The sequence below is a fragment of the Dermacentor andersoni genome, chromosome 2 (assembly GCF_023375885.2).
Source record: "Dermacentor andersoni chromosome 2, qqDerAnde1_hic_scaffold, whole genome shotgun sequence".
Taxonomy (NCBI): domain Eukaryota; kingdom Metazoa; phylum Arthropoda; class Arachnida; order Ixodida; family Ixodidae; genus Dermacentor; species Dermacentor andersoni.
In genome coordinates this window covers 105,301,556-105,316,868 of record NC_092815.1, presented here as the reverse complement: position 1 = coordinate 105,316,868, position 15,313 = coordinate 105,301,556, and the positions used below count along the sequence as shown (strand labels likewise).

The 15,313-nt window shown below is 44.6% G+C and overlaps 2 protein-coding genes across 5 annotated transcripts in view; both read left to right on the top strand.

Annotated features, from left to right (window-relative positions):
• Nucleotides 1–11,235, top strand: part of fry (microtubule binding protein furry) — a 48,650-nt gene extending 37,415 nt beyond the window's left edge. For both annotated transcript variants that reach the window (XM_050188225.3, XM_050188224.3), the window contains exons 8-10: nucleotides 461–679; nucleotides 5,571–5,824; nucleotides 6,771–11,235. In XM_050188225.3, coding sequence (XP_050044182.1) covers nucleotides 461–679; nucleotides 5,571–5,824; nucleotides 6,771–7,047 — 750 coding nt within the window. In that variant the 3' untranslated portion in view covers nucleotides 7,048–11,235. The remainder of the gene's footprint in view (nucleotides 1–460; nucleotides 680–5,570; nucleotides 5,825–6,770) is intronic.
• Nucleotides 11,236–13,286: 2,051 nt separating this feature from the next.
• LOC126541486 (heterogeneous nuclear ribonucleoprotein K-like) overlaps nucleotides 13,287–15,313 on the top strand; it is a 65,875-nt gene continuing 63,848 nt past the window's right edge. The window contains exon 1 of one of the 3 annotated variants that reach the window (XM_050188247.3): nucleotides 13,287–13,487. The gene's annotated coding sequence lies outside the window, so the exon portion shown is untranslated. The remainder of the gene's footprint in view (nucleotides 13,488–15,313) is intronic. The other 2 variants (XM_050188246.3, XM_050188245.3) reach the window with 2 other exon arrangements.

The following is a 15,313-nucleotide window of genomic DNA, read 5'->3' as shown; positions in this document are numbered from 1 at the left end:
AGCCAGAAGTGCTGTACTTTGAGTACTACCAAAGTACTCATAGTCTCCATTAGTTTGAACAGCATCTGTGAAAGAACACTGCAACTTTACTACTGTCACTCAAAACAACGTGTCTCTCTTGTATGAAGTTCCAAGAAGTGAAAAGTGGGCAATTCATATCTGTAAATAAGTATTTATTTTTCACTGAATGAGATTTGCAGTCGTACATTTGTACTTTAACCATGTTCTTGAAGCATTTCACATCAGAAAAAAATATGAGGCCTGAAGCATTTGTAACAGGTGCCGGCTATGACTTCATATGAAAGACCATATGTGAGGCTGTAAAGTCACAAAGCACAAATTAAGGCTTTGTGCCTTAATGGTGCCTCTGCTGATTCTGGTTCTGACTTCTCATATAACGAATTGCTGTCCTTTGACTCAGACAGATTGCATGTTCTTCTTTCTTTCACCATGTTATCAGTGCCGCGGAGGAGCAGTGACAGAGCGTCTGCGATGCCTGGTGCTGGAGGAGCAGGAGCACTGGGAGACGTTCTTGGAGAAGCGGGAGCATCTGGCAGAGGCAGCAGATGCCGTGCGTTCGGGTGCCAAGCTGGAGGCCCTCGGTGAATCCCTCTCCCAGGAACTCCTCCTGGAGCAGCGCCTTGACCTGTGCCGTGCACTCTACCGGCTACACTTTCAGGTCTCTGGAGCTGCCTTGTGGTGACTCTCTGTACTCCTCTAAAGCAGTATTGATCATCCAATTGCTGAGGGAATATTAGTTAAGTCCTTGTGATATGAATATTTAAAGTGAAGCTTTCATTGTGTTGTCTGACTGGTTTAGATGCTTTGGTCGGTGGTGTTGGTTGGACTCTAGAAAAAGAGAAAAGGGGTGGCAGCAAGAGGAGGACAGTATGATAGCAAGTAACACAACCCAGTTATTTGGGGCAAGCGTTAACATAATCAGGCTTCCACCAAAGAGTGTAGATGGCATAAGCATTAGGGTTGAAATGAGAAACTGGTACTTGGTTAGCTGCAGTAATGAAGTGGACTTGAGTGGTTCACTTATGGCATCTTCAGATGGTCACCGCGATCTTCTGAATTTGAACGAACCGATTCCAGGGCCAATTTGGATCCAAGTAGGAGATATCTTGCACTGACTGCACAGCTGGCTGCTTTTTGGAGCAGCCAGAGGAAAGGAAGCAAAAGCTGAGGGTACTTCCGGTAACGCAGCCAGTGCTGCCACCAGTGCCGGCAGCATTGAGACAGGTTTAGGTCTGAAACATGGCAGCATATGAACGAAGTAAGAGGCCTCTTTCAGCACAACCAGGAATTGACCATATTTCTCAGATGCTTTGACAGCAATACAGGGAGCGCCTTTTGGCACTCTGATCTGGAGTCAAGCAATTGGAAATTACCATCCAGGTGTACCAGAGTGCCCCTTTTTGACCACTTGTATGTAGGCTTTTGGGAGTGCTTTAGCACGCTCAAAAATGACCATCCAATGGTGCCATTAAATTGGTTCTCATAACGCATGGAATCTGCATGCTTCGTAATTTCACGTGAAAGTGCTTATATGTGGGGTGAGAATGCAAATTACTTTCACTCTACATGATGCCCTGGGGAGGAATTTTCTGCTCGTTATGAATAAAACAAAAAGATGAAGCAGACATCTAACGCGAAAGGATGCTTTTTATGTGCAAATTTTTTTTCATGCCATGGCTTTTGACTTGGAATGCAAGCTGTCTCACATCATATGGCATCTTGTAAGACAGCTACTTAGTAATGTGAACGTGAAGCTTTCAATTTGTGCAATTGGTTTGTGCAGCCTTTAATGTGACATAGTGGCACGTTGATATGTTGTTCTTAGACAATTGCACACAATGTCTGAGTCCAGCTTTGACTTAAGAATCCAGGCCCACTTTAGAGGCTTAGAAACATCGCATAGTGATGTTGTGATGGCTGGCTGGTTACATGGACTATAGACTGACCAGAAATTTCTGACCCACTTGTAGGAACGCACTTATGCCATATCTGTGCTTGTGTATATCTGCAGCACATACCATGCGTTTTCCTAAATACAGGTGAGTGATGGGACTGACTTAGATGCATGCCAGCTTACAGATAAAGCGACAGCCTTTCTTGAAATATTTTTGTGTTAATTTCTTGAGTAATAAAAGCTAAGGTGAGAGATGTAGGAAAGTAGGTGTACATTTGTGTTGGGTTGTGTTATACCCCTGTGACACAGGCACCCGCGAACTCCACGTCAAGGGAGTTGCGCTCCTTGTCACATTATCTCCCTTTTGCCAAGGAAGTTAAATGGAGATTTTGGCGAAGGGAGTTCGGCAGTGACCATCACGGTTGGATAGAGTACTCTCGTGCCCTGATAGCTACTACTGCAAAGAAAACCACGCAAATAAAATCATCGTAACTGGATCACTGACAAATTTTAGCATTATTATTTTTGTTGCCTTAGTTTATACGCCACGTAATGGGAGTTTTTAATTTGTTCTTAAGGACGTAGCACCTGTAACCTCTACACCAATGCTTCCCCATGCCGCATGGGGAAATGTCGTTCCGCCATTTAGTTTGTTTATCCGCTTTTTCACTCATCTGGAAGCAGTTGAGCTCACCGCAAACACATGCACACGCACGATTACAACAAAGTTCAGAACTGCAACTCGAAGCGCACCAGTCAAACAACGTGACCGATGCTGCCCGTGCACAAAAGCAAGAGCACAGTGTGGCCAGCATTGCTTTCAACTTAGCTATGCTTGGAAAACAAGTCTTGCAGTAACATACAGCAAACTTTCTCGCTGTGATTTTATTAGATTACATATTACATTAAACAAAAACTACGGTGACTGTATATGTGAGCAGTTGCACGCGAAAGTAAGCGAAGGAGCACAGTTTCTGTCTCATGCGGCACCTGTCGAAAGCTCTCATTGTGCCGTGTAGCACGCCCACAACTACATTGCGTAGATCTCCATTAGGGAGTCTCTCGCGGGTGCCCGAGTGGCAGGGGTATTAGTATAAATAGGGCTTCATTTGTATAACAGATGCTGAGAGGTAAACGAGACAATATCAAATGGTTGTCGCATGGTGCTTCCTTTGTGCTTTGTATTCATAATGTTGTCAATTTCACAGTTTTACATTTCTCTTTATGTCTTTATGCGTTTCCTTATGCATTTCCTTATGCTCAATATTAGGGGTATGGATAATGCTCGGTAGCTGCTCTACTTATCGCTGGCTCCTCTGGATAACCAATATTAACCTGTTCATAAGACCTACTCACTTTCTCATTTTTGTTTCGACAGATGTCTCTGTGTGACATGTTACATATTACTTCGCCTTAATTGGATGCTTGTGTATTTTTTTTTCCCATTTGTACCAAGTGCATCCATAGGCTTTTGTGCCTGAAACCATACTACACATACACTTTAAATAAATATAATGAAGTTGTGTCAGGTTAAATAAAATATGCTTATTCAAGAAGAGGAAACTACAGGTAGGCATGCAACACGGTAGCAAATGAAGCTGTTAGACATAAAACTTCCAAGATGAACTTGCCTAATTAAAGGAGAAAACAGCTTTGCGTTGGCTCACACTCGGAATTAGTTGCACTGAGCTGCGTTTTCAGTTTTTCGCAGATCCATGCTCTTTCGTGCACATGTGCAGAGTGGTCGACTGTTAAAGGGAACACTTGAGGGCGGGGCATGTCCAGATTTTCCTCTTTCACAAGAGTACAATTGCCTACATTTGCAGCAGATAACTTTTGGTTGGTAGCTCTGATTCTTTTAGACACCTCCCCTGCTAATGAGCACGTCATGGGGGCCCGGTGGCCTGCATCAAGCCACCATCCTCCTCAGCTCACCCTCCCATGTTTTTCCTCGCACCCACAGTAAACGGCGCACGAGGCACAATCTTATTGCACTTGGACTTTATACGGAACCTAGGCTTCTTTCGGCACATGTCGTTGCATGTTGATGGAGGATGGACTTCTTCACGAGCTGTGACAGTTTTTGGTATTGTGCTCCGTACCACACAATTGATAGGGTGCTATATGTAAATGGGCTCTCCTTAGTTTGAACTCAGACTTATCAGAACAAACTTGCAGACCCCTTGGAGTTCGAATTAATGAGATTCTACTGTAAATGTACTGTCGTGCTCAGTACAAGTTACAACACAAGAATCTTTTTCTTTCTTTTGTGTGTGTGTGTGTGTGTGTGTGCAGGTGCTGCCATACAGTGCCAATATGGCAGCATGGCAGGGCCGGAACAAAAAACTTGAACACAATTCTGATTACTGGTAGCACCCTGTTTACAAGAAAAATGGCACTGCTCATTTTTATTGAAAGAACTGACGGGCGCATGCCCATGTTGCAGCTCTTATTGAGCGTGATAGTACATGAAGCTGTTGAAAAATTAACAAGACAGGCTTGCTGTTCATCACTCATTTTGTGCTCTAAGAGCCATCTCCAGTTGGCTGATTTGTCAAACATGATAATGAGAGACAAGTTTGCTATGTATGCCACAGTATTACGCAGTGCTCTACGAATTTTTGTTGAAAAATGCTTTTATTTTCCATCTTCTGCACTGTCAGAAGCATAATTTCTGACTCTAGAAAAGATGCAGACAGGAAAAGCAGGGACACTGTGATCGCTGGCTTGTGTGTACTCCCTCTCATCTCTCTTTCATGTTCTCACACTGTGAATGCATTCAAATGTGTGCAGTTCATGGTTCTCTTTAATTAAGCAACCTTAAAATACTTTGGTTACCTAGCAGGACAACCAAAATAATGGAGTTGATTTGGACTTATTGATGTTAATGAATTATGCAAGTTTGACTCAATAAGCCAACTGCAGCGTCTCATTCACAGAGCAAGAAACGTTGAGTAGTACCGACTGTGCTCTCCGGTGCAGCCAGTTAATGTCACAGGTGTTTTGGGTTTGCTCAGAACTAACGTCTGGTAGATGAGAATGGCATCAGTGTTGTCCAATTACCACAGTTGCCATAACAACTATGCATGGTTGCATTTACTGACACCAGGTGCTGCACATGCTGATTCCCTCTCCTTACCTACCTTTTCTCCCCTGCTTCTTTTTTTGCTTTGTATTACCCATTCACCAATTAGCGCTCTGGCCTTAAGAGACCTGGGTTTTTTGTTGTTGCTTTCACAAACTCATGTTTTGCAGTTTCTTATTCTTTCAATTTAATGTTGACTTTAATTTTTCAAATGATTTTCTTGTGTTCTTTATTATTATTTTTTTTTTCATCTTTCACCCTGATCACCTGTTGCAGCATGTCCGGCACTTCGCTTGGCTAACCTCTCCAATTCTCATCATGGTCTTTCTCCCTCTCATTCTTCATCACTGTCTGTCATTATCACTTGCTTTTATCACCACTACTGCTCACCTCACATGGCTCACCTCACATGGCTCGAGTTACAAGTCATTGGAAAATGTGGTCGATGACAGCCCGCCATGTCATACAGGCCTACTGGGGGGTTTCTCCTTTGCTTCAGTAGTTTTCGCTGTGCACTCTCACCTGAGAGGATAATGCCGGTTCACTTCACGAGTAAATGCTTCGCTACAGGTCCTGCTGCTGCTAGAGGGCTACCGGCGCCTGCTAGAGCAACTTGGCTGGGCTGCACCACAGTGGCAGCTAGCCGACCTGTCCCAAGAGCTGACGGCCGTGCGCAGCGAGGTGCTGCGTTCTATTGAGGACACTGAGAGTGAACGGCTTTCGCCACCGCCTCCTCAGGGTGCTGAATCTGCCGACCCCGAGGACACCCTGGCGGCACTGCTCAACGAGCGACGGTGGGCCGAAGTGGCCAGGCACTTGCACGGGTGGGCTTTTGTCTCAGTTTGCAGTGAACATAGACAACAGAGACGACAGATGTGGCCACCTCTCTTTGCTTCTGTTCAGATTGTTGTGGGAAAGGCTGTCTTTTGAGCTTTTCCCTAAACAAAATCATGAGCTTCCCACTGTACAGGGACATCTACGTAAAACAATAACGAGCCTCTTTTGCAGTCCCGACAGTCAGATGCCTTGATTCTCGTGCTCTGCATCTGAAACACACCCATCTTAACCTTACCTTGCGTAATTGGACACCAACTTGCCTTGTCTTGGTTCAGACTAATAAAACCTAACTAGCCTGTATTATCTAGGCAGGTGGTAGCCTAACCTACAGTACCACAATGTAAACTAACCTGTGTTGTATGTCGCCGTGGGCATAAGAAAGGTGAATTGAATACTTTTATCTTATGCACATAAGCTGCAGTGAGCACTGGTTGCATGACTTAGAAGTAGTGAAAGCAAATCACTTGTGTCCCTTGTGTGGGAGGAAAACCGAGTTCTTACTAGTCCTGTATTGAGTTGTAACTATAATTTTATAATTTATTTATTGGTAAAAATACAGAAAATTACATGTGTGCACTATACATAAGGAGGTCCCATAGTCGAAGACTGTATTGGGACCTCCTGAGAAAAAAGAGAACTAAGAAAAAAAAAAGAAAAATAATTCTGGGGTTATATGCCAAGACTACAATCTTATTATGAGGCATGCTGTAGTGGGGCTCGGGATTAATTTTGTATAGCTGGTGTTCTTTAAAACGCACCCAAGTCAGTGTATACGAGAACTTTTGCATTTCGCCCCCATCGAGACGAGGCCGTCATGGCCAGGATCGTACATGCAGCCTTGACCTTAGCAGCACAGTACCATAGCCATTGAGCTACCATAGCAAGTTAGTAATAACCGAATGGAAATTTTGAGCACTTGATTATGTTCTGCAGACAACACAGCCCTGGAGAGGAGGAAGACCTAGAGGCCGTGCTTGCCGCCTACTGCCAGCATCTTAGCCAGCAGCGAGCAGGCATGCCGCCATTTTTTGCCATGACTCACCCCGATCCAGACTTGGCGGTGGTTGGACAGCGGCTGCGGGAACTCAGTTTGCAGCTGTCCTCTGCACTGCATGCCTTGGATATTGGTGCTGTGGCAGGCGCCATGGTCACATCGCCAGACCACACCTGCATTTTTGACTCATCGCTGTTCCGCAAGTCAGACTGCTGAAGACTTCAGCCCCAGTGCGACGTATAGATCAACACTGCTTTGGCCTGTCTGCACTGCCACCCTAAGGTTTTCGACCTTTTGGCAGGAGCACGTTGGGACTGTTGCATGCAGTGGTGCCAAAATGGTGCACTAGTGCTTTGCCGAATGCATGTGCCTGTCTTGCTCTTTGCAAACTGGCTCTCAACACTGAGCATTAATAATGTACACAGGTTCCATAGTTTTTCTTTAAATCTAGTCAGCTGCGCCAGATATCTACCACCAGGCTTGTCTGTCTTCCTTTGGATTTTGGAGGTTGCTTAATTTTATGTCGATTCTCACTTTTCTCGGATTTTTTTCTAATCTGTGTCCAAGGCAGTTCTGGCATCTTATAATACGTCCATTTCTGTTGGCAGATCCTGTTGCAGTATTTAGTACTCTAAAAAGAGGCCCACTTGCATTGCCATCATAGAAAGAAATCTGTGCTCACGAACAAACAAGACAACACATATATTGACATTTTGGCACTTCTACAGCCACATTCTTCAGAAGGGAGGAGACATACAGGAGCCACGACAACATGCGATAGGTGTGATGAAATGTGTGCAGATATCTCTCGGACGATTTTTGTTGAACATATAGCTACATTTACATTTCTACTACTACAGTGAAATCTCGATCATTTGAAATCTCTTAATTCGAATTGACAGATAACTCGAACCGATCTGTCGGTCTCGGTCAAGTCCTATAGAGAAAAAGTCCCGCGAATTCAAACTCCAGAAACCATGCAACGGTTATATAGAACAAAATCATACACTGCCATGCGAGACAAACTCGAGCCAAAGGTGAAGTTTAGATGCTTCATCATCTACCTTAATGTCAGTAAAAATTAGGAAGAAAGACACATGGGAAGCCGAGCCCAACCGGAGCAAGCCAAGCAGCATGTGCCCTCCTTTTGCATCCGGCTTAAGAGGAGCAAGAAGGGGTTTCAGCTTGCGCTTGTTCACATTACCATGCGCTTGATCATGTCATCTCCAACATTGGGTACTCTGGAGTATGGCGTGCATCAAAACACCATCTTTCTGGTTTCACCCTCGCACGGTTTTCCTCACACCCACACCAAACGGCACACAATGTGCAATCTTATTGCAGTAGGACTTTATATGGAACCTAGGCTTCTTCAAGCACATGTCGTGTACGGATTGTGGAAAGATTCGAACTTTTTCATTGTGAGTCCAGTGACGATTTTGGTATTGTACACTGTACTGCAGAATTGATCAGGCACTATATTTAAAGGGGCTCTCCTTAGTTCGAACTGCGTTTCATTCGAATAAACTTCCGGTCCTCTCCAAGTTCAAATTAACAAGCTTCTACTGTATCTTAAATTTGCGGTTTGTGGGTTTCATAGAACTCTCAGAGTTCACCTGCAGCTGCACAGTATAATTCTTTCCACTGTCAGCTTTCCTTTGCCCATCTTCTACAGGTGTACTTTGCAGTTGAGGAAAACTGTTGCTTTGATTACTGCGCTAATCGTGTATTAGGCTTGAATTCTAAGCAGACACTCGTGTTAAAAAAAAAAAAAGAGAAGCACATATTTTTGTTATCAGAAAGATTAGTCATTAAAACATGTGCATTACCTATCTTACTTGCGTTACACGATCACGCGTCTTCCCCATCAACACAACTTGTACGTTTCTTGCTTACCAGTTCCTAACATTTTCTTTTGTCAGAGAATGCAGTAAGTTCCTAGTACACAAAAGCATTTATGCTGTCAAGCAAAATGAAGGCTTTCGTCTTGCAATAGCTACAGAAATGGCTCATATTAGTTATTGTGCAATCACTGGCTTTGCGAGGGGCAAAGTGATTTCCTGAGTGACACATGGTCCACTGTCCCCGCTCCATCTATATGCTGTCGAACTCCGATACGAACACGGCATGGGTCAACGAATTATAGGGTAAAACAAAGTAAATCTAAAATGTGTTTTGCCAATATCAATGTGTAAAAAATACAGTTGACTTCTGTTAATTCAACCCTGACGGGACTGAAGAAGTTGATCAAATTATCCAGCAGGTCGAATTAAACAAGATTCAGAAAAAAAAACACACACCAAAACATACTGCCGATTCATTTGGTAGCATTTTCCCATTTCTAAAATGCACCCGAATGATATGCGGGCCCACTTTCTATGTGTCCAAAGTAGAAGACTAACATATAAATGACGTTAAAGCTCCTAAACAGAGCAGAAATCTTTTATCAGAAAAAATGGGCAAGGGACCTAATTTTTTGGGGAAATAAAAAAAAAAGAATACGAGACACACATTAGAAACGGATAAATTCTGTAATGACAGATTGTGCGTAACAGTTGTTGCTTGAAAATCTTCCCAGGGCAGGCCAAAAGTAGATGTTTTGGACTGGAGATTACATTTCTTCATTGCATTCACCGCAAGCTCCACCGAGACAAACGCTTCCACTAAAGGGGTCACTATTGGGGCCAGATGTATGCATGCCAACTGGTCATGGCCACTTTAGGATTGAAATAATGAAAGTTTGGGCCCATAGAAATGCATGGACACTGGCCAGGACTTTCAGTCGAGATCGAATTAACCAAAAAATTTAATTAACCGGAGTCTAATTAACGGAAGTATACTCTATATGCTTATAACAAATATTGGATATAACAAAAGTATTTTCGTGTTAGATGAGACTTTGTTATAATGCAGTTGAACTATGTAAAAATAAAATACGAAATTAATTTTGCCTGTATAGAAAGAAATACTTGGCTTAGACGCGAGTAAATATGGTATGCAAATTTGTTGAGAGGTGTGATGGCTCTTCCTTTCATGGTTTATTGAAAGGCATTTATGCCGTCAGCCTTGAGCACTGCTATGTAATTTCAGCTGCTGCTAATAAGCAGTGGTAAAGTTAGTTTGCAGGACGAAAGGCAGATTTGCTGTCACGAACAAGTGAAATGCAAATAGGAAAGTACAAAATAGAACACCTCTCACAAGTAATAACTTGAAGGTGCAAAAAAAGGCATGGGCCCAGGCCAAGCATGCAAGGAGAAACACTGCCGACGTCACACAATGTAACAAATGTGAAAACAAAAGACTGTGTTCTAGTTAGCTTTAATTTGTTTACAGATCATTTGTCTACAATAATAAAGATGCATTTGGCACTGCACTTGCGCGTTCATTTCGGCACCTCCCTTTGCAACATTCGGGAATTATTCCCATTTAGTAACAGTGGAGCATTTTCACTATGGGGGGGGGGGGGCAGCCTTGCATCAAACTTTTCAAAGGGATCTTTGGAAGGTTTCGATTAGTTTTTAATCAGAGAATGAAAATGTTTCAGTGCTCCTGCAGTGTGCATGCTTCAGCGAAACAGCTCCACATTCTTTAAGCGGCCTCTTCAACCATGGAAGTTCGTAGTTCAGTTTCCCATTTTCCTTGTATTTGGTTGCAGTTCACATAAAATCAAGTGCAAGTTATAGTCATGTGTAGAAAAAACGGCAATGGTAAAAATCAGGTCACAATCGGTAATCATGCTCATAATAATTAATAAGTTAAAAAGGCACTGTCGCATGGAAGCTGATCATCCTCAACCAGACAAGCTTTTGGCAAATACTAGAATTCAAAAGTGAAAAAGCTACTGCAGTGGAGGCTGTGTGTCAGTATACTTGCATTTGATACCCTAATATGAAGGCAAGCTTCCCGGCAGGTTCGGTGGCCAACAAAAGGCAGCAAGCTTCCCTTAATGTGAGAGAACAACCTCACTTCTTTAAAGCTAGCTCATTAATACGTAGTGCAATCTTCTGTGTGCATGTGTGTGTGTGCAACCATTACAGGGTACCTTTACGTGCCACTGGTCTGTAGCTTGTAGTCATTAGATCTCGATGACAGGACCTTTAGTCCCTAACCTTCATTGAAAACGAGCGCATTTGGTGAACGTGAGTCACTATACTTTTGGTTCCTCAAGAGCAGTTATGCCTACTCCTACCTTCACCAAACTGGCTGTATCTGACACTCTTATATGAAGTGACACGTGACCTGACTAGGAGAAACAGTTTTGCTTTTCATGATAAGAATGAATGCTTACTGTATGTATGTGTGAATGCAAAAATGGTGGAATTAAATGTTATGTAAAACTCTTTTTACATAGCAACACGTGTCTGTGTATGTGTATTTGAAGTAAAATATATCAATTATACAAAATATATGTGTAAGCGTAGTTCGTTCTTTGTGCGACATTCACATACATCAGTTGATCAGTGGGATTTAACATGGCAAAAGAATAGAGCGGCTACGAGAGAGGCTGAAGTGGAAATTTCCTGATCATGTCAACATGCACTGAAAGTGCAGTATACGAGCATGATCTTTGCGCTTTGCCCCTATCGAAATGAAGGTATCACCGTCTGGGATCGAATGTACAACTTTGTGCCCAGTATGCCACAATCACTGGCACAACCATGCAATGGCTATATTGTAATATAGGGAGGGAAAGATGGAGGTAGGGTCACATTCATTCATAAAGAGGCAAAGAAGGCAGTATGAGGCAGGCATTCGTAACCTGCTATGCTGTTCCAGGGGAAGGGACATGGGGAAAGGCAGTTAGGGGTGGATGGGGTTAACAAAATTATTGGCACAATTAAGCAACAGGATTTACCTAAAGGCCAAATACAAAGGCTTGCAGACATTACTTGTTCATTTCTTGCTGCTAAATGCTGCAAGTGATCTACTAGACAATCTTGGACAGAAGACAATAAATTTGGGACCAATTGCCTCTGTGAGCAGCTTGGTGATGGTGTGACAACACATTTCAGCAGGAAATAAATTAACATGCCAACTGGTGAACTATGTACCCCGTACAGAAGACATGCCAATTGTGAGACCATCGAAAATTTCCATCGGTTCAGAGGCAGTATCCTACGAGAACATCTGCTGCTAAAGCAGCAATACACAATTTCGTGCCTGGGGGTTTCGAGTTCTTAGGATAGTACACACTCACCTTGTGTCTGCAAGCCAGTACATATTAAGTGACACATATTACGTATTTAACAACAACAGAACTGGTTACATAGCTGAGTAGGCTGTTGTTAACACAGACATTTTTATGCTTCTGAGATCAGCTTTAGCTTACATGCCAGCTAAATGCAGGCCATGGTGCATTGTATTCACCACTTGTATCTTGCTTGCCTTCTGCTCCAACAGATCCCCTTTCCACCCTCCTTAATAGGTGCCAACTTCACACAGTAAATGTATTGAGGACTAATGGAGTATTGGGCTGCTTTGCTGAAGGGCCAAGGTTCATTTTCACTGTAAAATACTTTAATTGTATTCATTAATTCACTTCCTTAAGCAGGCAAATGCCTGTGGGTACACGCAACTAGCCTTGACTTCATATTTTGCCTGTGTGTCATTGTCCCGGCACCTCTGCAACTTGCATCTTGAGAAGCACGCACTTTAGCTTAATTTGGTAGTAACCTCAGAAGTTGGTGTTGGAACGAACATTAATTAATGTTACCCGAGTTATATATACATCTGGCATTTATGATTTCTTGTAAACCTATTGTGTTGCGTGACTGAGCCTTAATTATAAATGGCAGTATGAGGAACTACCTTGGTACGAAAAAAAGCAGAAAATAAATTTTAGAAAAGAAAAACCCAAAGCGACACATATTTTACACGTGACGCGTACCCATACGATTGACGACTGCTTGATAGGGGTTGCTAGCCTGATGAACGTGAGATCGCTTGCTTGTTTGTATATGTAATCGTACGATTCGAGCAAATACATCTGAAAGTAAATTGAAAATCGCATGATATTTCTTACTGCGAGTCGTATCGTTCGTGCTCAGAATACTACCATCGAGATCGCTGCTTGGCGAATTATCTATGTATACCAAACGGCTACATTGACATTTTCAAGAGGGCATAGACCCGCAGGAAAATAATCTTGAATGAGTTTCTGCACCAACAGAATCGCAGGTTAAAAAACTGCGCATCTATGAGAACCGGCAAGAGAGACACTTGCAGTATGTACAATATTCTCGGCTCAGCTGAGAGAACATCACAGCTGTGCAAAAATGTCAAACAGCGCTGTGCAGCCTGAGACACGCGAAACGAACCACAATGTGCCACGTAGTCGCGCGGCTTAGCACACACAATCCGCACACCCACCGCGAGCACAGTTGCTGCGAGCGACCATCATCGAGCGGTGTTTCGCTTCGAAGCCACAGATGTCGCCACGCGTATCGCCGTCGGGCATGCTGGGATAGCTTTGCTCCCTCGTTCGCTGTTCGGCGTTCGTTCTGCGCTCGCGTCTGATTTTGGTGTATTGCCGCTGCGGTTTATGTGGCCTCTATTATTCTCGCCACCGTGCTAGTCCCCGCCGAGTGCATCCCGCAAGCGTCTACCGAGACTCCCCACGCGAGCCCAGCAGCTGCACCGAGAGCATTGAGCTTCTGGTGAGTATTTTTGCCCAGATCTAGCGGTTAGGCCTAACACGGCGGTGTTGATGGCTCGTCGGCAACGCACTCGCTTCTCTCGTCGGTCCTCCCGTGTTTTATAGCAGAGTTTTGATTCAGTTTCGCTTGCAGCCTGCAAGGACCCACGATCTCAATCTGAAGGTCTGCTGGCTATGTAGACTTCACGCGGATCGCACCGCGCCGGGTGCTGCTAACAGCAATCGCCGATAGGAGTGCTGCTGCTGGTCCCAGCGTTGGGATCGTTCCATTCCTGTGTTCCCCGATATATCAAGATCCGCGCGTATCGCTGCATGCTTCACTGAAGAGAAACGAGGAAGTTAACGCGACACTATTGCGGCCGGAAAGCAATCTGCAGACTGCTCGCGAAACTCCGGAGCCTGCTGTGCCCCGAGCGAGCAATTTTGTTGCGTGTGCTCGCCTGGCTTGCTGGGCAAGAGGCGGGCGTGCTGCCGCTGCCTGCGCTCACGATAGTCTCTTGCATATTACATACGTTCGTGTATTTTGCAGCTGCAGGCGGCAGTGCTCGCGACCCGGGCGCGCCGGCGCCGCCGCGCTGTTTGCAGGATGCTTTTAGCGGAGATGATGCTTTCTGGGTAGTCGTATGTATACACACGAGACCAGGCGCTCTCACTTAAAAGATGCGGCGCCGAAGGGAGGCGCGACCTGGGAGAACCATTTTCTTGATGGGAGAGCATTATTAGCGGGCGGCGACCAAGCTCGCAACAGGTTGCGTGGGTGTACGGGTCCCACCAACTACCGGCCGTCGAAATTCGCTCCCGGGCGGGGACCGTTTCTCATTTGAATGCGTCGTCGCACTGCGAAACTAGCCGACGACGGCGCCGACTTTTGGAAGCCTTGAAGTGACACGTGTCGGACACGATCGACTCCTGTTGCAAATTGCATTTGTAAACTGCGAACGGCTCTCAGTTACACACGTTACGTAAACCAGCTTTCTGCAAGATTGAATGAACAAAAAAGGTCGTTTGTTTTCGCTCGCGTAAACATAAAAAAAAAAATTACGTAAGTCGATTTCATTCAGTGTAAATCGAAACCGGCTCCCTGTAACGCGTCATGCACCTGTTCTTTATTTTTTTATTTTTATGCCGGTGTCACACGAACACTTTTGATCGCGATCAAGCCCGATCCGGATCGTAATCCTCGACTGCGATTGGCTCCCGCGCGCAGCTTGCGCAAAGGAGCCAATCACGACCGAGAAATTTGATCCTGATTGTGCTTGATCGCGATCAAAAGTGCACCGTGTGACATACGTATTAAAAAATATTAAAGAAAGACGTCCTCCACGCGATGCTCGAGCGCGGTTTTCGGTGTCCCGAAACCTCGATCGTGTGTGTGTGTGTGTATGCGCCCGCGTCGCGGGAGGGGCGCTTCCCCTGGTGTGAGGCGCGTCGTGCAGGAAAGCAGCACATCGCCAGCAGCTGAAAAAAAAAAGGGGGTGGGCGGAGTTAACATGCGATCGGTCTCTTTGTAATACGGCAAAAAGAGAGAAAGGGGATTATAGAAGACAAAAGCTGCACGGATGAGTGAGAATTGTAAAAAAAGACGTAAAGATGCGCACAATTTGAGGGGAAAAGGGACACTCGAAATTAATCGATGCGCTGACATTTTTACTGGGTTCGCCGCGTTGCGTGCGTGGTGTGTTGTGCGCGGAAACACGAGCGCGTGCGCTGGAGCTCGCGCTGTTGAGGGGAGAAAGGGTGCAGCTGCAGGCAGCTTTTGGGAGCGGGAGGGAAGTTTTATGCGGCTTTCTCTCGTGTGCGTTCATTTTCTCTCTCTCACTTTCTCGC